Here is a 22188-nt window from a genome sequence, read left to right as displayed (position 1 = left end):
ACCCCAAGCAGAAATTGCTTTCCCTGCCCAAGCAGAGGCAAAAACCGGTCTGAGAGCAGAACCGGAGGCAGCAAAAATGCCCTTAGAAAGGGTCTCCATGCGACGGTCCTCCGCTGACTGAAGAGAGGACCCGTCGGGAACAGGGATGGCCGTGTTCTTTGACAGCCGGGCCACAGGGGGGTCCACCTTGGGTGGGGAAGACCATGTGGCCACGACATCTGCTGGAAAAGGATAGCAAATGTCCAGCTTCTTGGGGTTGACAAAACGGGCGTCCGGGCGAGCCCAAGCTTTAGACACCACAGAGGAGAAATCAGAGTGGATTGGAAAGACTTTTGAGACCTGCCTGGGTCTGATAAATGAGACGCTAGCTGCGTCCGAGCTAGGGGGATCATCCTGCACCTTAAAGGTGTCACGAATATCAGAGATGAGTTGACCCATCGCTGAGGCTAGCTTGGACGGCAGGGCCGAGTCCATTTCCAAATCTGAAACCGCCAATTCACCTTCAGAGAGCGAATCCTTTGGAGAGGAGAGGCTCGTCTGGGTGCGCACGCGTGGCGGGGAGAGGGAGGCATCCGAGGAGGCTCGCTCTACTCTAATACGCTTCTGAGAGTGCCTAGCTCGGGAGGGGTCACTAAAAGAGAGTGAACCCGCTGCAGCGGCAGAAGCGGTGGACCCGGAGGGCGCGACAGTAAGAGTGGCGTCCTGCGGGGTAGGCGGCCTGTCTAATAGGCGGCCCACGACATGAGTGAGGCTTTCCACGGCCTGGGACAGGGATCTAGCCCAGTCAGGCGGGTCAGAGGCAGCAGGGAGCGACACAGCGGGCGACTGAGGCTGCGGTGGAGCCCGGCATGCAGTACAGTGCGGATCAGACTGCCCCCGGGGAAAGGGTTCCCTACAAGCAGTACAGGCATGGTACCAAGGCTTGGCGGCTGCAGAAGGGTCTGACATGGTGGAACAAAGATGTTGCACTTAAAGTGGGAGACCCCAAGGAAAGAAACGGGGATAACACCCAAGCGACAGTACTGTGGCACGGAGGGGGTTAAAAGTCCTACCAGACCCGGATGATGCAAGCGGCAGCGGTAAGGGGAACAGACTGAGGAGGCTGTGGAGGAGAGGCAGCAGCACCGGCTTCGGATCGCACTGCAGAGAGGATTCCACGCAGCACTGTGCGATGAACCCGGAAGTAGCGGAGCGCATGTAGCTCCGCCCCCTCTCTGCCGCTCTGAAGCAGAGCCGCGCGCGCGCGCGGCAAAATGATTTTAACCCCCAAGGATCATGAAGTGCCGGCCTGAAATGGCGCCGTTCACGCCAAGAAAGCGGCCCCCTCCGCGCCTGGATGTGGCAGACGGCTTGCTTTTTTCCTGCAGCCGTCCCCTGAAGGCAGCGTCCCTGCCAAGGACCTGCCCAGATAAACTCCCCTGCCCGGTAACGGTCCCGATATATGCCCGGGGGGGGGGGGGGGGAGGGGTGGGCGCACGATGTAGCAGTGGCCTAACAGTGGCCATGGGAGCCCAGGAGGCCTGTAGCAGCGGTGGGAGGGAGGAAGGGGAGGCTGGAGCAGCCTGTCTCACCATACGCTGTCTTCACCCTCAATCCATCCAGCGGGGTCGCCCCTTCAGCTCCTGGCACCGCAGTGGCAGGAAGCCGGGGGAGGGACTTGGCGTGCGGGCGACCCTGAGCTGGCGGGACGCAGGGGAGCGAGGCTGCCCTGGTCCACCTTGTCTTCTGTGGGGGAGGCAGCAGTGCGGAATTACCGGCACTGGCGCAACTCAACCCCGGGAGAAACAGAGGGGTCTAATGCGCCTCTGTTGTCCCTGTAAGTAGAAAAAAACCGAATTAAAAACAACAAATAACGCAAAAATAAAAAATCATAGGAAAACAACCCTGCATAAGCAGGGGGTGTCTTGCCTCCTTGGACACTAAGCAAAAACTGGCAGTCTCTTCTCCAGGCTGAAGGGTATAGCTGATGGAGGAGGGGCTTACAGCTTTCGCTTAGTGTCACGCCTCCTAGGGAGCAGAGCAATACCCATGGTTTCCTGTGTCCCCCAAGGAATATGGGCGAGAAATAAAATTAACTCACCTTTTCCTCTTGATCGCGTAGTTACCGATCTCTTCTTTACTTCTTTGATTATGAGCTGTGGGCTAAAGGACCTGTGGTGACGTCAGATCACATGCTGCAATCACATGGTCCATCACCACGGTGATGGACCATGTGATTGGAGCATGTGATCTGACGTCACCACAGGTCCTTTAGCCCACAGCTCATAATCAAAGAAGTAAAGAGATCGGTAACTACGCGATCAAGAGAAGGGGAGTTAATTTTATTTTATTTTTTTAACCCTCAATTGATCACCTACTAAGCATTCTGTTTTCAGAATGCTATTATTTTCCCTTATAACCATGTTATAAGGGAAAATAATAACTTCTACACAACACCTAACCCAAACCTGAACCCAACACCCGTCCGATAAAAACTGAACATCGGAACGCAATCGCAGTCAAAACTGACTGCATTTGCGTTCCTACTCGTGCGGGTTTGCCGCAATACACCGGGACGCATCCGGACACGCTCGTGTGAACCCAGCCTAAAGCTCCAGAACCTAATCATAGGTTAAAGATAATGCATCGAACAGCCGGCCAACAGCCAATCCAACATTCGGAGTATTCTGCAAAGTACTAAAATAATTCCCCCTATGCATATTCAGCAATTAAGTAAAACTATAAAGCAGACAACTGACAAGACTTAGTGATCGTGTACCCCAAAATGATTCCTGGCCCGCAAAATATGAATCATTTTGAAGCCTTCACATGTAAGTACAGAGATGCTGCATACATATTTACCATTCCAGATGGTGTTCTTCAGAGAATGCACTGGCAGTCAGCACAATATAATGCCTAAAATTAAAGGTAAAAAAAAACAATGCTGTAAGAATAAAAAATAATAAAAAATAAATAAAATAAAAAAAGTGTATTTTGTTAAGAATTCTGCATTTACATATGCTTTAAAGAGGACCTGTCACTAGTGTTGAGCGAGCTTGTAGTTCAAGTTTGGCGTACAGGGTTCGGGATATCTAAGAATTTCGTTATGGATTCCGCTACCTCGGACCATAAGGATATTATATATATATTATATATATATATATATATATATATATATATATATATATATATATATATATATATATATATTTTAATAGTTCAGACGTTTTCAGACGCTGAGATACCTGTATTTATTTTTTTGATATATTTGTATATGTAAAATTAGGAAAAGTGGGCGATTTAAAATATTTGTTAACTTTTTTCCCCACTTATTTAATAACCATTGACCCCCTTAGGGAGCTAGAACCCGGTATCTTTTGATCCTATTCACCCTAAGATCTATTAAGGTGAATACGATTTTTACACTGTCCCTGCTACGCTGTACCTCGTGCACAGAGCAGCAGGGAACTTACCATGGCAAGCCTGAAAGGCTTCAGCAGAGTCCAGGCTGCCATGGTAACTGATCAGAGCCGCACAAATTCACTGCGGGGGCTCCGATCAGAAGGAGCCGCATCCCTCTGCCTTAGCTCACACATGGCGCGATTGGTGTTGATCACAGTACCTGAAGGATTAAATGATGGGGTTCGACAGGATCGCCATTCCCAGTCATTGTGGCTGGGTGTCTGCTGTATGATACAGCTGGCACCCGCCACGTATGGATTCACCTCAGCAGCCCACGCCATACATTCCTTCAACCACTGTGACGGGTAGGTGATGGTAGTTGAAGGGGTTAAAACACACTCTGCTACTTATTTTTAGTCATTTTGTGTTGCTTCGATATGGAAATCAGTTTGTAGACAAAGTTTACTAATATCTTGTCTGTCAAGTTGTTTGAAAAGTAAAATATTGGCACCTGGCCCATGTCTTAACCATTAAATTAAATTTAAAAGGGATATGTCAGTGCCAAAGTTTCAGATAAAAATGGCATAGCAGAGGGCAAAAATATAAATGGAGAGTACTCACTTCACTGATCAGCCGTGCTGTTCCGACCCCCGCACCTCTCCCCTTCCTCTTAGTGCACTTGACATGCTGGAATTGATTTAGTCTTTCCATTCAGCCAATCACTGTCTAAGGTGGGTTAACAGCTGTAGCCAATGACTGGCTGAGCAGGCAGGTCCAACAGTTACCAGTGGTGGGCGGAAGTAGAGAGGAGCAGGGTCCGAGGCATCCAACTCCATCTTTATTTAAAATTATGGCACCAGAATATTCCTTTAGGGTACCTGCACACATTGCAAATTATGCACATTTCCCCCTCCCCCCCAAGTGGATTCTTGTGCCGAAAAACTTCAACATAATACAGTACTAGCAAGTGTATTATGAGACAAATCCTATGTACCAGCAAGTGTAAAAAAAAGTGTATAAGATGAGAATCACATGCAGAAACTGAACTGTCAATTGTTTGAGATTTTTTTGGTGCAGATTTCACCTTTTTCAATACAAGAGAGATCTGAAACAAACGTATTAAATCTGCAAAAAATAAATAAAAAATATAATACATGGATTTTAAAAACTGATTTGGTGAGGAATTTCTGCCAATCTACCCGCACCCCTGTGCATGTAGTCTTAAATGTGTATTCCTATCTTGGAAATTGGAGGGCATATCACCAGGATATGCCCTAACTGTCAGATAGGTGTGAAGCCCACAAATTACCGGAGGGCGCATTTCTATAGGACTGCTGAAAATAGCCAAGCACTGGATCGGCTATTTGCAGAAGCCCCATAGAAAGGGAATGGAGCCGTGGCAGCGCTTGTGCTGTGTGCTTCCCATTCATTTCAATGGAACTTACGAAAAATTGCAGCAGCCGCGAATGTGTGGTGCGCCCTTCGGAACCCAGAGGTGGGACCCGCACCTATCAGACATTGGGAGCATATCCTTGCGATATGTCCCCAATGTCCAATACAGGAATTCCCTTTAAGGTTTAGAAACTGGAAACACCAGTTTCATTTATGAAGCTTTAGGGGGGGGGGGAATAAAATAAAACTTACTTGTACTTCTGAAAAAAGTTTGGCGGTTCAAACAATTTAGACCAGTCCACCTTGCCTTGGAGGATCTCGTCTGTGACAGCAAGACCTTTGGAAAAACATGACATGATTATAACTAAAACCATCTCAAGTTATCTTCAGTTGAACATGAAAATGTATTACCAGTCATTCATACTTCATGTCATCAGCACCAAAACACTAACACTGTGTAATACAATACCCATACCGTGTCTAAATTCTTCTACCATAATTGTGCGGGTTGAGGTTGAAGCGTTGTATGTGGAATTTTGCTGAGGATATGCTGGAGTAATTATAGGCATGAGGTGATATCGGTCAGCTGGGTTTACCTGTAAAAATAGGAAGAAAAGGAGGAATTAAAAGCAAAATTAATTGCACATATTGAATTTACACTATATACAAATAGTTATGCCACATTATCAAGGCATATGCTGGTGACAAATACTTTGAACAAAATGCTGGGTAGCTTTCTTAAGATCACCCAAGAAAATTTGCTAAAATCTGTAATGAACAGCTCCAGCAAGAGCGGAGTGCTGGAGTCTGCTCAATACAAAAGGTCTTCGTATTTTCTTGGCTTTCACTGCTGCCGACAGACATATTTCCTTCTATTGCAATCAGCAGTGCAGGGAAAAAAAGGATGAGGGAGGCAAGAGCTCATGAATATGAGACTATGTTCACATGGCAAAATGGTCAAGTTAAAAAAAAAAAAAAAAAAGTGGCCGATGAGCAGAGTCTCATTTATCATTTTCTTTTAGTATTTGATGTTTTGTGTGAGCTAGAATATATTTTTGGGCTCTCTCATTGACTTTAAATCGGATGTGATATATAAAACAAATCACATGTCACCTCCTGAGGCATATTTCAAATGACTGCCCCCCAAAACACACCCATGTGAAATTGCATTACCAGTGTGCCACATACAAAGAGTAAAACAGCCCTGAAGTACACTGTATATTGTGCCATGTCAACATACCCTAAGGGGAAACACCTACCAACCAGCACGTGACCCTGCAGGGACATGCTGCTTGGGGATAAGTCACTACTGAGGCCACGACTGCAGTGGGACATGTGACCCTGTCCTTACCCTGGCCACAGGTTGCTGTTACTCCAATGATTGTCAAAAGATCTGAAATTACTTTATAATAACAGCTTTCATTAATATCCCCGTCCCTTTTCACTGTTCCCTTAAAATACAGTTGCTAGGGCTTGTCAGTCTTCCTTTTAGTATAAACAGAAGACAGAGGGGCGGTCCTTCACACTGCATGCCTTCATTAGGCTACACAGTGAAAATGCGTGTCTCAGTAATTCAATCTGATTGGCTGGCAGGGAGCTGATGGCTAAAGCAAGTATGTATGGGAAGTGAGGGAAAGCAGTTTTGGCCTCAGATAACTGGCAGAGGAGCCATCTTGAGAAGATCCTCATATTGTAGAGGTTAAAACATCCGTAACTAAAGGGAAAAACTCAAGGAAAACAGTGATACGTGAATAAACTAAAGATTGCTTTAATCATAATGCTACAGCAGCAGTAACATATGCTAAAATTGATTTTTGATGAGAACATGACAGTTACCCTTTAAAAGGAAAGGGAAAAAAAATGCATCTAAACCTGCACCATTTGAACATTATAATTTATGGTTCAATTTGTTTTTATTGAAAACCATATACATTTGAAAATATGCAATATGAGCTAGTTACATTTGAGTATATGCAATATGTGGGCATTACAATAGTACATATCAAATCAGCATATAGAGAAGAGAATCGCCATTCATCAATACTAGATGAATGGAGTAGAACGGGGGAGACAAGACAAAGGATCCATTAACATTATAATTTAAATACAAGAAATCCATCCAACAAGGTTGATATTTAAATGTATAGAGTTCATGTCTTCTAAGCTCACAAATAAAAAAAGAAGACGTCCAGTCTAGATGAAAGTAACCTGGCTCTACAATTATTACTAAACATAGTATTCCACTTACTCGGGGGTCCCAAACAGGCAGATTTAGGTTGCTTTCTTCTGGCTGTTTTAGTAATACTGGATTAGGCCATTCCCTGTGGAGAGAGGAGATGCTGACTGTTAGAAATAGAAAACACATTACCTGCACTTAAGGCAAGAAGAATTATAACACCTGTAAAATAAATTCTATACGGTAACTAACACTCACCACTTAGAAAACACAAGGAAAAACTTATGGACAAGAGTAGATGCAACCGCATTTGGGTACAACTGACAAGTCCTAGCTACCAACATTGCCCACGAAACTCCACCGAGAAAGCCCAACATGTTAGAATAAATTCCACGTTCTGAGAAGAAAAAAAAAAAGTTACAAAATCAAAATCCCAAGAGATACTCTAATCAGAAGAAAGCTATAAATTCTAGAACCAACACCTACAGGTTACAGAACTCAACACGAGAAAGTTATGAGTGGGCAAATGTGATGGGGCAGTTAGACACCTGCCCCTTATTACAGATCTGCTATAACCTAAACAGGGTTGACTACGAGAAAACAAAAAACCCTGAACACATCATTAATATTTCTCAATGCTACTAGATCATGTAAAGGGTTACTAAACAGAGCTCCTCCCTCTATAACCCATGTGGCTTGGTCACTACTAGAAGTCTTGATACTTACTCTTTGCCCATAGCTTGACGGCTCTCAAAGTTAATCTGAAATTTTCTTTATTTGGTACTAGATGCAAAATTTCATCTGTAACTCTGCAACCTGTAAAGAGACCACAAGCACCTTTTTAGCACGACACCAACAACCAGATGAATCAAATATGTTGCATCTGAGCGCAAGCAAAGGAGTGAAGCCATGAAAGATGTATTCACAACCCATCACTACCTCACTGCAAAGCATTACATCATTTTAGATTTTGGTCAAAAGCTCCTTTTGCCTGCACCTATGCTCAAAGAGAAACTAAAAACTTTTGAATATATTTTTTTGTTTAAAAATGTCCCTGATGTCATAACACATTTTGTAATATACTTTATTTATGGTTTTTGCATTTTTTATGACACTAAACTGTGTAAAGTAATTAAAGGATAACTGTCGTATATATATTTTTTTGGAGTATTGGATTGTGGTGATTAATATCTCCTTGGTGGCCCTATTTCAACCTTTCACTGTGTGTTCAATTACCCCTTAATTCCACATTTTTGTTCCCTGTACTTAAAATAGGGTTGCTAGGCATGGTCCGTCTATCTGTTGAAGGACGCAGCGTGCAGGCTCACATTACTGACAGCCAGGGACTAAGTAAATGATTAAAGCCAGGTCCTCCCCAGCAGCTGATAACAGTGCCTGGGCTGTGTGCACTTCTCCCTGTCCCTGCGCTTGGCAGACGCTCCCTCACTCAGCAGAGCTGGAGAATGCAGAGTCGAAGCAGCGCAGACCAGGGAATGGAGATCTGCCGTCGGCTCAGAGTATAAATGAAAGCAACATGTGGTAAGAGGACCCCTTTGTGCTGCAGGAGATTAACCCTTTAGGGGGAAGGGCTCTGGTTACTGACACTTTTGGGGGGCTATTGTTACTGGCTAGTGAGGGCAGGTGGGATTAGCCTCAGGGTGAGGGCAGTGGCGGCCATCTTAACTGAATAGTGAAATTGCAGTTTTATGCAGACTGGTTGCTAAGGGCTGAATCTTATTAAATATGGGGTAAGTCAGTCTAATAGTAACTGATTCTGGAATATCATGTTATTAGTAACTACATATATGAAAATTGAAATTAGGGTTTAAATGTGACAGTTATCCTTTAACACTGAAGAGGATAATATACACTACAGATGGATCTGGATAGATTGGAGACTTGGGCAGAGAAGTGGCAGATGAGGTTTAACACTGACAAAAGTAAGGTTATTCACATGGGAAGGAATAATGCAAGTCACCCGTACATACTAAATGGTAAAACACTCGGTAACACTGACATGGAAAAAGGACCTAGGAATTTTAGTGAACAGCAAACTAAGCTGCAAAAACCAGTGTCAGGCAATTGCTGCCAAGGCCAATAAGATAATGGGTTGCATCAAAAGGGGCATAGGTGCCCGTGATGAGAACATAGTCCTACCACTTTACAAATCACTAGTCAGACCACACATGGAGTACTGTGTACAGTTCTGGGCTCCTGTAAACAAGGCAGACATAGCAGAGCTGGAGAGGGTCCAGAGGAGGGCAACTAAAGTAATAACTGGAATGGGGCAACTACAGTACCCTGAAAGATTATCAAAATTAGGGTTATTCACTTTAGAAAAAAAGACGACTGAGGGGAGAGCTAGTAACTATGTATAAATATATCAGGGGTCAGTACAGAGATCTCTCCCATCATCTATTTATCCCCAGGACTGTGACAAGGGGACATCCTCTGCGTCTGGAGGAAAGAAGGTTTGTACACAAACATAGAAGAGAATTCTTTACGATAAGAGCAGTGAGACTATGGAACTCTCTGCCTGAGGAGGTGGTGATGGTGAGTACAATATAGGAATTCAAGAGGGGCCTGGATGTATTTCTGGAGTGTAATAATATTACAGGCTATAGCTACTAGAGAGGGGTCGTTGATCCAGGGAGTTATCCGATTGCCTGATTGGAGTTGGGAAGGAATTTTATTCCCCTTAAGTGGGGAAGATTGGCTTCTACCTCACAGTTTATTTTTTTTGCCTTCCTCTGGATCAACTTACAGGATAACAGGCCGAACTGGATGGACAAATGTCTTTTTTCGGCCTTATAAACTATGTTACTACGGTAATAGACTCATCCCAACCGTCCCCCCTTTCCGCCCAAAGCGCACCTTTCCCTGTGAGCTTAAAATTGACTTTTCAGTACAACACTGACTTCTCAGCAGTGTACGGAGTTCAGTTTCTCAATGGGACGGCAGCACAGGCCCCCCCAGAGGTTTACCAAGTCCTGGCATAGCACATAGATAGCCTGTAACCATGTGCTATACCAGGATTAGCTGAGCAGAGCAGGCTCCTGCTTCGCTAAGCCAAGATCTGACATGCAGGACTCTTAGCTTAGCGAAGCAGGCAGAGGCAGGAGCCGTCTCCGCTCAGCTAATCCTGGCATAGCACATGGACTCTTGTTACTGCTGTCTTCTTGGGAATCACCGACATATGGATTACAGTGAAAGTAAGAATGTTACAGCTGCATAAACTTTCACACTTACCATTTAAGCTTCTTATGCACCTTATATCTAAACTTCTTAACCATGAATCTTCACGCAAGTCCAAATTATCAGGGATACATTGTAAGGGTAGTCTTGCAAAAACCAAATCAATCTATAGAGAAATAAGGGGGGGGGGGGGAGGGAGTTGTTGACAAGACATTTAGCGAATTAAGTCAATGAAAACTCCTCTTAATCTAGGATTTCAGTTTGTTAAAACATAAAAAGGTAGTATTGTTTCACCCCAAAGGCTGGTTTCACACGGGCGCGTTGCGGGAACATGCGCGATTTTTCCGGGCGAGTGCAAAACATTGTAATGCGTTTTGCACTCACGTGAGAAAAATCCCGCATGCTTGGTACCCAAACCCGAACTTCTTCACAGAAGTTCGGGTTTGGGTTAGGTGTTCTGTTGATTGCTATTATTTTCCCTTTTATAACCATGTTATAAGGGAAAATAATACATTCTGAATACAGAATGCATAGTAAAATAGCGCTGGAGGGGTTAAAAAAAATAAATAATTAATTCACTCACCTTAATCCACTTGCTCGCGCAGCCCGGCATCTCTTCTGTCTTCATCTTAGCTGTGTGCAGGAAAAGGACCTGTGGTGACGTCACTCCGGTCATCACATGATCCATCACATGATCTTTTACCACGGTGACGGCCCATGTGATGACCGGAGTGACGTCACCACAGGTCCTTTTCCTGCACACAGCTCAGATGAAGACAGAAGCGATGCTGGCTGCGCGAGCAAGTTTTTTTAACCCCTCCAGCGCTATTTTACTATGCATTCTGTATTCAGAATGCTATTATTTTCCCTTATAACCATGTTATAAGGGAAAAATAATAATGATCGGGTCCCCATCCCGATAGTCTCCTAGCAACCGTGCGTGAGAAAAAAAAAAAAACGCTCCCGCTCCGTGCAGTATTACGCGAATCGACTGAAGCATCCAAAGTCGATTCGCTCATCGCTACTTATAAGCTATCACATATTACCAGTGTCTGTATAATCAAATATTCTGCCTGTGAATAAAGCAGTAATATGTAGAATAGTTTTCTGAGCAGATCTCAGTGTGAAGCTATAGTACAGAGTGTGTATAATACGCATATATACAGTAGATATGTACCAAGGGGAGGGCGTTACAAAGCAGTGCTCAGAATATTCAGCCCCGCCTCTTAATGCTCCAATTACTCATTTGCATATGAATAAAAACACTGATTTCTCTGCAGCTATTTATCATACAGACAAAAGAAAGGTACAGTTTGAATCAGCATGATCTTTAAGTATTTCAGGTGAATACAATGCCAAACACAAGACAGTCTGGATATTTCTTTATGCTTACCTCAATATTAAAGAATTCAAACTTTATTACAGGAACAAAGGCGTCCTCAACAGCCTAACAACACAAACCAAGAAGTCAACTAGTTATAACGAATACAAGTTTTGACCAGAACATTCTTTAAAGATGTAGTATCACACAGCATGATGGACAGCTGCTTTTTCTAAAACGGGCTTAAAGGGTATCTGTCAGCAGATTTGTACCTATGACACTGGCTGACCTGTTACATGTGCGCTTGGCAGCTGAAGGCATCCGTGTTAGTCCCATGTCCATATGTGCCAACATTACTGAGAAAAATGATGTTTTAATATATGCAAATGAGCCTCTAGGAGCAACGGGGGCGTTACCATTACACCTAGAGACTCAGCTTTCTGCACTTTGACAGAGCCAGGTAGTGAAAACATCATCGTACCTGGCTCTGTCAAAGTGCAGAGGGTGTAGCAGTTGCAGAGATATTGGAGCCTCTAGGTGTAATGGCAATGCCCCTGTTGCACCGAAAGATATATATATATATATATATATTTATATTTTAAAACATCTAAGTAATGCGGGCACATATGAACATGGGTCCAATACAGATGCCTTCAGCTGCCAAGTGCACATGCAACAGGTCAGCCAGTTTCATAGGTACAAATCTGCTGACAGATGCCCTTTAAAAAGGTAATAAAAAGGACTTTATTACCCGACAGATCCTATGCCAAATCTCTCAACAGGTGTTTTCCCAGCTGCAGCAGTGACACGTTACCCCTGCAGCCAGTCACTGGCCTCAGCAGTGCAATGAATAGACCAGTGATTGGCTGCATGTTGTCAATGCGATCACTGCAGCCAGGAAAAGAGCCCTGTGGAGAGAACCAGAGCGCCAGTGTGGGATGCGCCAGGCAAGTAATCATCTATTCTTTATTACGAGTCGATCTCCTGAGGTGTCCAATTTCCTCTTGAAACCGGACAACCCCTTTAATCTATACAGCTGTTGCTCAGTGACACCCTTATGAATGCAGTCAGGATGCTCACAGTAACTACTTACCCGGACATTTCTTATCCCCTCCTGAAGTTTCAGCTTTTCAACAAAGGACTGAAAAAAATCTGAACGCTCTACATGTCTGGGAGAAACGCAGAGGGCATCAATATCAGCACCTGGGAGGAGGAAGAACATCAGTTTTCTAGGACGACACCAGCCACACCACAGGCAGTGAGAAAACATGAGGACAAACCTTTAGTGTGCACCCCGAGGCGATAGGAACCAAAAGTGAAGATCTTTCCCCCAGAAGCAGATATTATAGTGGGCGGGATACTCTAACAGACAAATGACAAGCAAAGTAGATTCTCAGTGCAGAATAAAAATAAAAATCTTTTCCAAGGAAAATCTAAAACCCCCTAAACCTAATGGTATGCACCCAGTGAAACGTGCAATCTAATCATGCCGACAACCCCGTATCCAATTGCAGACCTGACAATTATCGGCTGAAACCGATGAGTTCCTCATCTGTAAACGTATTATCACATGGCAGCCCTTTAATTTAAATGTTAACCCCTTCATGACAACGATTTTCAGTTTTTAACTCCTTGCCTTCCCGGAGCCATAACTTTTTTTTTTTTAGTTTACGCGTTCACATAGCTGTGTGAGGGCTTGTTTACTTGAACCTTGCAATGGCACCATATAATATATAGTGGGAAGCGGCAAAAAAATTCCAATTGGGGTAGAATTGAAAAATAAAATACACAATTCTTACATTTTTATGGGGTTTGGTTTTTACAGCGTTCCTTATGTGGTAAAACTGAACTGTTCCCTTCATTCTCCGGGTCAGTACGACTATTGTGTCACCATCGTTGAATAGGTTTTTCTTGTGCTTTAATACGCAAAAAAATAACTTTGGAAAAAACTGTTTATTTTCATTGCCATATTCTGACCGTACCCTTTTATAGTTAAGTCTACGGAGGGCTTATTATTTGCGGGGAGTGTGTATAACTTTTCAATCACTTTTTATTCAATGGTTTTGGGGAGGTGAAGTGGCAGTAAAACGGAAAATGTCCATTATTGATTTTTTTTCCCCATTAAATGTTTATATTTACATTTTTTAGGGGGCCTGAACATATGGTCACTACGTTGCTTCTCTCATACACTTCTGTAATTTAATACAATAGTGTGTGTGGGAAATTCCGTATATTCATATGGAGCATTGCCACCTGCCGGCCTACATGGGAATAGGGTTGTTGCGGGTATCGAAATTTCGATACCCAATCGATACTTTTGTCCCGGTATCGATAAGATACCGGGATTTCCGTTTTTTCGATACTGGGCTGCGCTTCTGCGCAGTCTAGTATCTCTGAACATGAGCGCGCTGCTATCGGCGCGCTCATGTTCTCTCTCAGCAGCACGGGGAGAAGGAAGCTGTCCTCCCTCCCCCTGTGCTGCTGCCGCTGCCACCAATGAGAAGAGAGGGGCGGAGGAGGGGCGGCAATGAGAAGAGAGGGGGTGGAGGAGGGGCGGCAATGAGAAGAGAGGGGGTGGAGGAGGGGCGGCAATGAGAAGAGAGGGGGTGGAGGAGGGGCGGCAATGAGAAGAGAGGGGCGGAGGAGGGGCGGGCGCACTGCGCCACCAATGATAGGATTACTATCGGAGCGATGGGAGGAGACATCAGCTTCACTAGTGGGCGTTCCTTTTCCCTGCGCTGCGATTGGACAGCGCTACAGCCAGGGAGAAGGAACGCCCACTAGTGAAGCTGATGTCTCCTCCCATCGCTCCGATAGTAATCAGCAGCATGTGGAGCAGGAGAGGAGACAGTAATGGGGCACTGCGGGCGAACGGAGCGCCCAGGACTAAATGGTGAGTGCTGAGACATCGCTGGGCGCCGCTCTGTGTGGCCTAATAGTGAAAGTCTGGACTCATATACAGTAGTCAGTCTTTAACACATACAGGAGGCGGGTGCCGGCAGCAGAATCGCATTGCCGGCACCCTGCCCCTGACAGGGAGCTGCGATCAGCGGCAGTTAACTGCCGCTGATCTGCTAGTACCCGCCTCCTGTATAAAGGGGTAAAATCATTGGTGGTGCAGTGTGCCCCCCCCTCAATCCCCCCATCCCATTAAAATCATTGGTGGCACAGTGCGCCGGCCCCTCTCAACCCTCCAGTATTAAAATCATTGGTGGCAGTGGCCACAGGGACCTCTCCACTCCCCCTCATTGGTGGTGCAGTGGCAGCTTCTGATCGGAGCCCCAGCTGTGTAAGCCTGGGGCTCCGACCGGTTACCATGGCAGCCAGGACGCTACAGAAGCCCTGGTTGCCATGGTAACATCCCTGATGCTGTGTGCACAAAGCACAGAGCAGCAGGGACAGTGTGGAGTCCTATTCACCCTGATAGAGATCTATCAGGGTGAATAGGAAAAGGGATGAAAGATCCCAGGTTCTAGCCCCTAAGGGGGGAAATAGTTATTAAATAAAAAGTGAAAAAAAAAAAAACACTAAAATATGAAGTATAAATCACCCCCCTTTTCCCAATTTCACATATAAAATATATAAATAAACATATTACATCGCCACGTCAGAAAAGTCCAAACTATTAAAATATATAAAAAAAAAAATCTAGGTGGTGAATGCCGGAACAGAAAAAATAAAATAAAAACTGCGCGATTCGCCATTTTTAAAAATGAGGAATGCACGTGGCTTTTTTTGTTTATTTTTTTCGCGTGGTATCGAATGGTATCGAGTATCGCAATACTTTTTCATGGTATCGAAACCGAATCAAAAATTTGGTATCGCAACAACTCTACATGGGAATATACCTGTGATAGGCCTATCACCACCAACGAAAGGTTTCCCAAATCTCAGCGCAGGGAAGCCCTGGGAGCGCGCCCAGGGAAATCCGCCTCATCTGCTTTGGTCAAAAATGACCAGAGTATTTGAGGGGTTAAGTGTGCGACAATGCCGATCGAAGGTATTAGCCTTAGTGTCTGCTGTGTAAAACAGCAGATACCCCACAGCTATGGTGTAGCCACCATCTTTAAAAGGGTTTTTCCAAGGTCATCAGTATTTGATTGGCAGGGGTCCAACACCCCTGAACAGCATTTTTATTTTAAAGGCACAGGCGCACCTGTGAGTGCCGTGGCTTTCTCACAGCTTTTCCTAGACCAGTGAGGACATGAGTCACGTGGCCTAGGCACAGCTCAGCCCTATAGAAGTGAATGGGGCTGAGCTGCGATACCAAGAACAGCCACTACACAATGTACGGCGCCGTGCTTCATAAGCAGTTTTTTTACATCTCGGAAAACCATGTTAAAGTGTCGACATCCATTGTACATGTATGGCGAATGTCGTGAAGGGGTTAAAATCGGCTGTCAAATACTCCAGCGATGCCCAAGACATGTTGTATGCCAACAATGTCTGAGACAATTCCTTTAAACTGCTCTGTTGGAATCATCAATTGACAGCCGTGCACTTACCTTACATTCCCCAAGTTCAGCAATCCATTCTTTGACTAAATTGTTCAGTTTTCCCAGAACAAACATCCTGGAAATAAAGGGGATACAGTCAGGTATGCAATTTAGACTGGCTAATAATTCCCACGTGCAAGTAGTCAGAAGTACTAAGAATGGTAACATATGCCAATTACTAAAACCAACCATTGCACTAGGGTTGTCGGACAGATCTGTGGGATTTCTGGTGAAAGCAGTCAGCTACTCCGGCTGCACTATACTGCGAATCTGCGCTCAGGTGCATGACTGTATTGCAGGGTGACATGACCTCTGGGGTCTACACAGCCATATGAATGGACCTACACAACCTACAGATTGACAACTGGCTGCTACCTGCACACAGGCACCTTTAGACACTGGGATCAGCCAGTGTAAGCGTTAACCCTACACATACATAGAGCTGTCAGTGTGCCGCCATACAGGCATGGGTGCATGAGAGTCATCTGGAAAGTTGCAGCAACATAGAGGCCGTTCTTACAGTTCCCATAAAACCTGTTGTGTGCGCTTAGAATTGTAGGAGGGGAGGTTAGCCGAGCATCATGTGCTGCTGGATATGGACCACTCCAGCACAATCTATACTGAAGAAATGCGGATAATGCATCACTCTAATATTCCCATCTTATCTGGCAAAAGGCCATCACTTTTTGACTGAGGAGAGTCTGACCCCAAGCTAACAGAGACAGGTTTGATGGCAGCCCCAGAAGTCAGACCCCCAGCCTAATGATACGCCATCTCTTTAGATCTTAAAGGGGAACCCCCCCTGTGACAGATAAGCAGTCCAAGATGACCAACCTGTGACGGAGTTCTTCATCATCTTCAAAAACTCCAAAAGGTCTCATGGCTTCCATCAGCTTCTGGGTGTAGAGGTGATCAAGGTCTTTGGGACCAGCCCAACTAATTGGGGAGGTAATGCCATAGCTTCTCTGAGGCTGGACCTCCAGATGGCCATTCCTGATGAACAAAGGAAGAGTGAAAGAAGAGAACCCACTGGGTACATGACTATCAGGTACATACAGCTACAGAAGCTTTGCAAATAAATTGCTTTTCCCATTTTTGAAAAGGGCCTCGGAATTAATGAGCTGGGAAGTGGTGGGATGCTGAGGGCAGCTCTTTTCCAGTACTTTTATTATAGAACAGCCTCCGTCAGTGGACATGCTCAATATATTTAACTGGCACTGAATTCTCATCCACCTGTGCATTCAGGTAAAGCTACGTTCACATCTGCGGCAGTGGTTCCTGCAGAATACAGCCTGCCGGCCCCATTAAGTATAATGGAGTCCAGGGGAAAGAGCCAGCCGCACCCCTGCTGCTGCGGTTTGTGTCCGGTCGAGTCGCTGCATTTGACGCAGAAACGAAGGCAGCCTGAAAAGAAAATTGTTGTGGCAGCTTCTTGCTAGAGAAACCTTCTCTCAACTCATTCAGAACCTGCCTGCGAGAAGTATCCAAAACCTAGCAGAGCTGCAGTAACCAGGCATGACCCCTACACAGTGCCCGCACTCTTGCCAACAGCGGATCAGAGGGGTGCTGGGAGTCGGAGCCCTGACGATCTGATTTTAGTAGGATATGCTGTGATGTCCGATATGTGAGGGTCCCACTCCTATCTCAAGTATGAGGCCCCCGCTGTAAACAGAGAACACACTTCAATAGTTGAGTCAGCACTTGGTTATTTTCCCAAAGCGGTGAATGGCGAGGGTGGTCACACGTGCACTGCTTGCTCTGCATTAACTTCAGGGCCCCATTCTTGAGATAGGAGGCCTGTTCCTAATGGACATTTAGAGCACTTCCTATTCTATGCCATAAAATGTCCACATGGGAATACTCCCTCAAAGGGGTTTTCCAGGAATAATTACTTTTTATCTAAAGCACAAAGCCTGCCTCCTTAAGCAGAAAATTCATACTCGTCTGCTCCCCTCTGCCGTGTCCCCATGCTCTGCTGCAGTCAATAACTGGTTTCAGCAGTGGCACATCACTGGCTGCAGCAGAGTATGTGATTACGCAGCGCCGGATGTCAACACTGCAGGGATCAGAACATGGACACAGCGGAGGTGGCGCAGAGGACCGGAGCGGCAGGTAAACATGAATTTTCTGTTTACAGAGACGGGCTGTGGGCATTAGATAAAAACTACCAGAATTATTCCCAGAGAACCTCTTCAAGCAATATGTGGATAGTCCGGCTGCTAACACCTCCAAGTTCTTCGGTAAATCAACTGCGTCAGAGAAAAGACAAATTGTAAAATTCCACTGACCAAGGGATATTGCAATCTCCACAAAATCCTACAGCCACGGCTTAAAGGGGTATTCCCATCTTAGACAATGGGGGCATATCGCTAGGACCCGCACCTATATCGAGAACGGAGCAGGCAGCGCTGTGGCTGGAGGACCCCAGATTTCCCGGGGTCCGTCCACCACCAATTGCTAATCCCCGCCTCTACCATAAAAGTGAATGGCAGCGTGCCGCGCATGCTCCCATTCATTTCTATGGGGCAGACGGCAATAGCCGAGCCAGTGCTCGGCTATTTTCAGCGGCCCCATAGAAATGAATGGAGGGCGGCTGAGCATGCGCAGTGCGCTCTCCTTCACTTTCGGGGCTCCGTTCTCAATATAGGTGTGGGTCCCAGCAGTGGGACCTGCACCTATAAGACAATAGGGCATATCCTAGAGAGTCTGAAATGAGAAAACCCCTTAAAAGGCTATGGTGACTTATGCAACTATTTTTTTTTTGTATTTTGGTGCCTCAAAATCAATTAAAATATAGCAACATTGCATATTAAGAAAGGAAGTTACTCCTATTAGCAGGAAGAGAAGACCGCATGTAACCAGGGAGGCACATTGGTCTGCACAGGATCTGAATACATGAAGCTTTAAATTTAAAGGGGTAATCCGAGAAAAGATTTTGAAGGCCTATCTTCAGGATATGACTCAAAGGAACCCCGGTGATTAGCTGTTAGAAGAGGCTGGGGGCTCAGTGAGCGCCATGGCCTCATCCTAGGCCAGTGACATCGCCATATATCAGTCACATGGCATTCAAGTCAATGGGGCTGAGCTGAGATACCAAGCATAGCTGCTATACAATGTACGGTGCTGCGCTGGCGAGTTGCCAGGAGGCTGCGGCGTCCATCAGAGCACCAGGGAGCGCCATATCTTGGCGCCCCGCAAAATCTGATTAGCAAGAGTGACGGGACATGGACCCTTGCTGATGGGATAATGATGAGCTAAGTGAGCATTGGATGCTACATGCGAAGTCGTTTCATTCAAAACGTTGCATAAATACTGTATTGAGATCCATCTCCGTACAGTATTAAAACGTATGGGCGCCGAAGTGAATTTTTCGCAAAGTCGTTGAATAACTTGGGTAATTGATTTTTAAAGTGGAAAACCGCTTTAAAACTTCGAAGCAAACTTTGCGTCGGATCCAAGGTACCAGTCGGAACCGCAGCCCAGTTTGATTCCAAGTTTTAAAGTGGTTTTCAAATTAAAAACTCATTAGGATAGGCAATTATTATTTCCCAGACAACCCCTTTAAGACTATTTGGAAAGTTTCATTTTTATCTTCAATGTAGTGGAGTGATGTTCCTGGAATCTGACCACGGAGTCTGTGAGGAGAAGACTGGAGAGATCCTTCTCTGGAAGCGCATTGTGCCCTGCAGACTTGCTGCACGAGGTTTCTGATAAGAGAATGAGACAAGTTGCACAATACTCAGCCCTGTACAGAAGTGTGCTGTGACACGCACAGAGCAGGCGGCATCTACAGGAGAGGCGGGCACACAGCTGTCTGCTGCACAATACTCGGCCCTGTACAGAAGTGTGCTGTGACACGCACAGAGCAGGGGGCATCTACAGGAGAGGCGGGCACACAGCTGTCTGCTGCACAATACTGGGCCCTGTACAGAAGTGTGCTGTGACACGCACAGAGCATCTACAGGAGAGGCGGGCACACAGCTGTCTGCTGCACAATACTGGGCCCTGTACAGAAGTGTGCTGTGACACGCACAGAGCAGGCGGCATCTACAGGAGAGGCGGGCACACAGTTAGTGCTACAGAAGCTTTAAAATAGTTCCTTCTGCCATGTCAGCATTAGGGGACATTATAAATAGCGGCTCATCCCGGCTATATATACTAATCTGCACGGCTTCTGCTACAGTAATACGAGGAGTCATGCACACCACCATGTCTGTTTTGCCAATAACGGGGTTTTAAAGCTTTTTTTTTTTTTGGTCAAACAGCTGATAGGCGGAGGTGCCAGGAGTCGGACACTCGCTGATCTTATATTGACAGCCCATCCTTAAGCTAGGTCAAGTCTGTGGGGCTGCTGGAATTGGTGTAATGCCTTTAGGCCCCTTTCACACTAGCGAGTATTCTGCGCGGGTGCACTTCGCAAGGTGAAGGCATTGCGCCTGCGCAGAATCCGGACCCGTTCATTTCAATGGGTCTGTGCACATGAGCGTTGGTTTTCATGCATCACTTGCGCGTTGCGTGAAAACCGCAGCACGTTCGATAGTCTGCATTTTTTCACGCAGCGCTGGCCCCATAGAAGTGAATGGGGCCAGCGGCTCACGCTCGTCTGCAAGGGGCCTTAGAGTTCAAATCGAGCATCGGACACACGTCTATTAAAACGGGGAGCATGTAATCGCCATCTTAATGGGATGCCCCCTTTAAAAATAAAAGAATGGCAACATTGGTAATGCCGTTTCTTCAGGGAACAAGGTTTTGTGTATGTCGGAGATGGGTGGCAATAGCTAGGATAAGGATCAGCAACCTTTGGCTCTCAAGCTGCTGTGAAACTACAACTCCCAGCATGCAAACATCCTCAGCTTTTGTTCTTCTAACTCTCGCACTCTGGGAGTTGTAGTTTCAGAACACCTGGAGTGACGGGGGAGACGTCCAACACCGGTCTTAATATTCCCTGCGCTGCTGGCGCCTAAATAATGGGGAGCCGCAGGCCTCACCGGAGCATCCCCCGGCAGTCCGTGCACCGGCACTGAAATCTACACACAAGTTCGCTCAAACACTAGTGACAACATTTGGAAGCAATGGCCTTTAAAACTAGCTGGATCCTTTTTCGGCCAGAAGATGTATACCTCCAATGAAGAGGCATACAGGGGGGGCCACGATACAGGTATGGTATAGACCAGGGATCAGCAACCTTCAGCTGAGGTGAAACTACAACTCCCAGCATGCAAACATACTCGGCTGCTGTTCTAGCTCCCATGGAAGTGGAGGATTCTGGGAGTTGCAGTTTCAGAACACCTGGCGTGCCGACCCCTGGCATACAGTGCCATCAAGACTTTTCCTGCAGCCACCTGCATAGGAAAGTGCAGCAACCTAGATTTTTTTAAGAAAAGAAAAAGCATGGTGATGTACGGGCTTTAGACTAGAATATATGTCACAAGACGAGGTGTGAACAGAGCCTTATCCTGCTTCTGAGATGTTCCCACAATCCTCTGCGCCCCCCCCCCCCCCCAGTGATGTGACATCATCCCCCAGCCGCAGGAACATGATGACGTCACTGAGGGGTGCCCCACTTCTCTCAGGTTCTGACCACTTAGAGGGAGGGGGATACCCAGGTCCATAGAGGATGGTGGAGCAGAGCAGGCTCCAATATAACAAGCATTCAGCTCCACACTCTCCCCCCACACACACGGTCCTGACGAGAGGACACCACAAAACTTACGTGAACATCTCTCTCATGGCTCCCGGTTCAGGTTGAGCCTCGGGTGAAATCAAGAGCTTCCAACCAAACCGTAAATCGACTTCCCCCCCACAAAAAGAAATTCAAACTGTCACGGCTACCAACCAATACACCGCCCGGAAGTCCGCCGATCTTTATTTATAACTACACAAAGCGCTCAACATGGCGGCCAGCGCCTACACTCTGTCCTGCTGCTCCCTAAAAACCTCCCAAAATGCACCGCGCCCAGAGATAGATGGGAATGCATTGCCAAACCGAGGTTTTGAGCTTTTGGCGACCTCTAGCGGCCCCAGACGGTACCTGACCTGTGCGAATAGTGATGACGCTGCAGACGGTCATATAACTGGTGGTAGCGATGGAGAGAAGCTAGTGCTGAGGAAAGAAAACCTTAGCAACCAATCAGGCTACATCTTCTATCTCCCAACCAGCTCTAGAAAATAAAAGCAATGATGTAATTGGTTAGTTGCAGATGTTTTTTTTTGACTGCATTGGTCTC

At 45.9% G+C, this 22188-nt stretch overlaps 1 protein-coding gene across 5 annotated transcripts in view; it reads right to left on the bottom strand.

Moving 5' to 3' along the window:
• PAPOLG (poly(A) polymerase gamma) overlaps positions 1–21885 on the bottom strand; it is a 33845-nt gene extending 11960 nt beyond the window's left edge. For 4 of the 5 annotated variants that reach the window (XR_005778494.1, XR_005778495.1, XM_040429721.1 and 1 more), the window contains exons 1-13: positions 21675–21885; positions 16796–16954; positions 15971–16037; positions 12746–12827; positions 12559–12668; positions 11538–11591; positions 10199–10310; positions 7676–7765; positions 7208–7346; positions 7022–7094; positions 5249–5369; positions 5026–5110; positions 2842–2895 (exon numbers count right to left, since the gene is read on the bottom strand). Coding sequence is in view for 3 of the 5 variants with exons in the window: in XM_040429721.1 (XP_040285655.1) it covers positions 2842–2895; positions 5026–5110; positions 5249–5369; positions 7022–7094; positions 7208–7346; positions 7676–7765; positions 10199–10310; positions 11538–11591; positions 12559–12668; positions 12746–12827; positions 15971–16037; positions 16796–16954; positions 21675–21691 (1163 nt within the window). In the remaining 2 variants the exon portion in view is untranslated. Of the gene's footprint in view, positions 1–2841; positions 2896–5025; positions 5111–5248; positions 5370–7021; positions 7095–7203; positions 7347–7675; positions 7766–10198; positions 10311–11537; positions 11592–12558; positions 12669–12745; positions 12828–15970; positions 16038–16795; positions 16955–21674 lie in introns of those variants that run through there. The other variant, XM_040429724.1, reaches the window with a different exon arrangement.
• Between the last annotated feature and the right edge of the window lie 303 nt (positions 21886–22188).

This window comes from Bufo bufo, chromosome 4 (assembly GCF_905171765.1).
Source record: "Bufo bufo chromosome 4, aBufBuf1.1, whole genome shotgun sequence".
NCBI lineage: Eukaryota > Metazoa > Chordata > Amphibia > Anura > Bufonidae > Bufo > Bufo bufo.
This window is presented reverse-complemented; position numbering and strand designations above follow the sequence as displayed.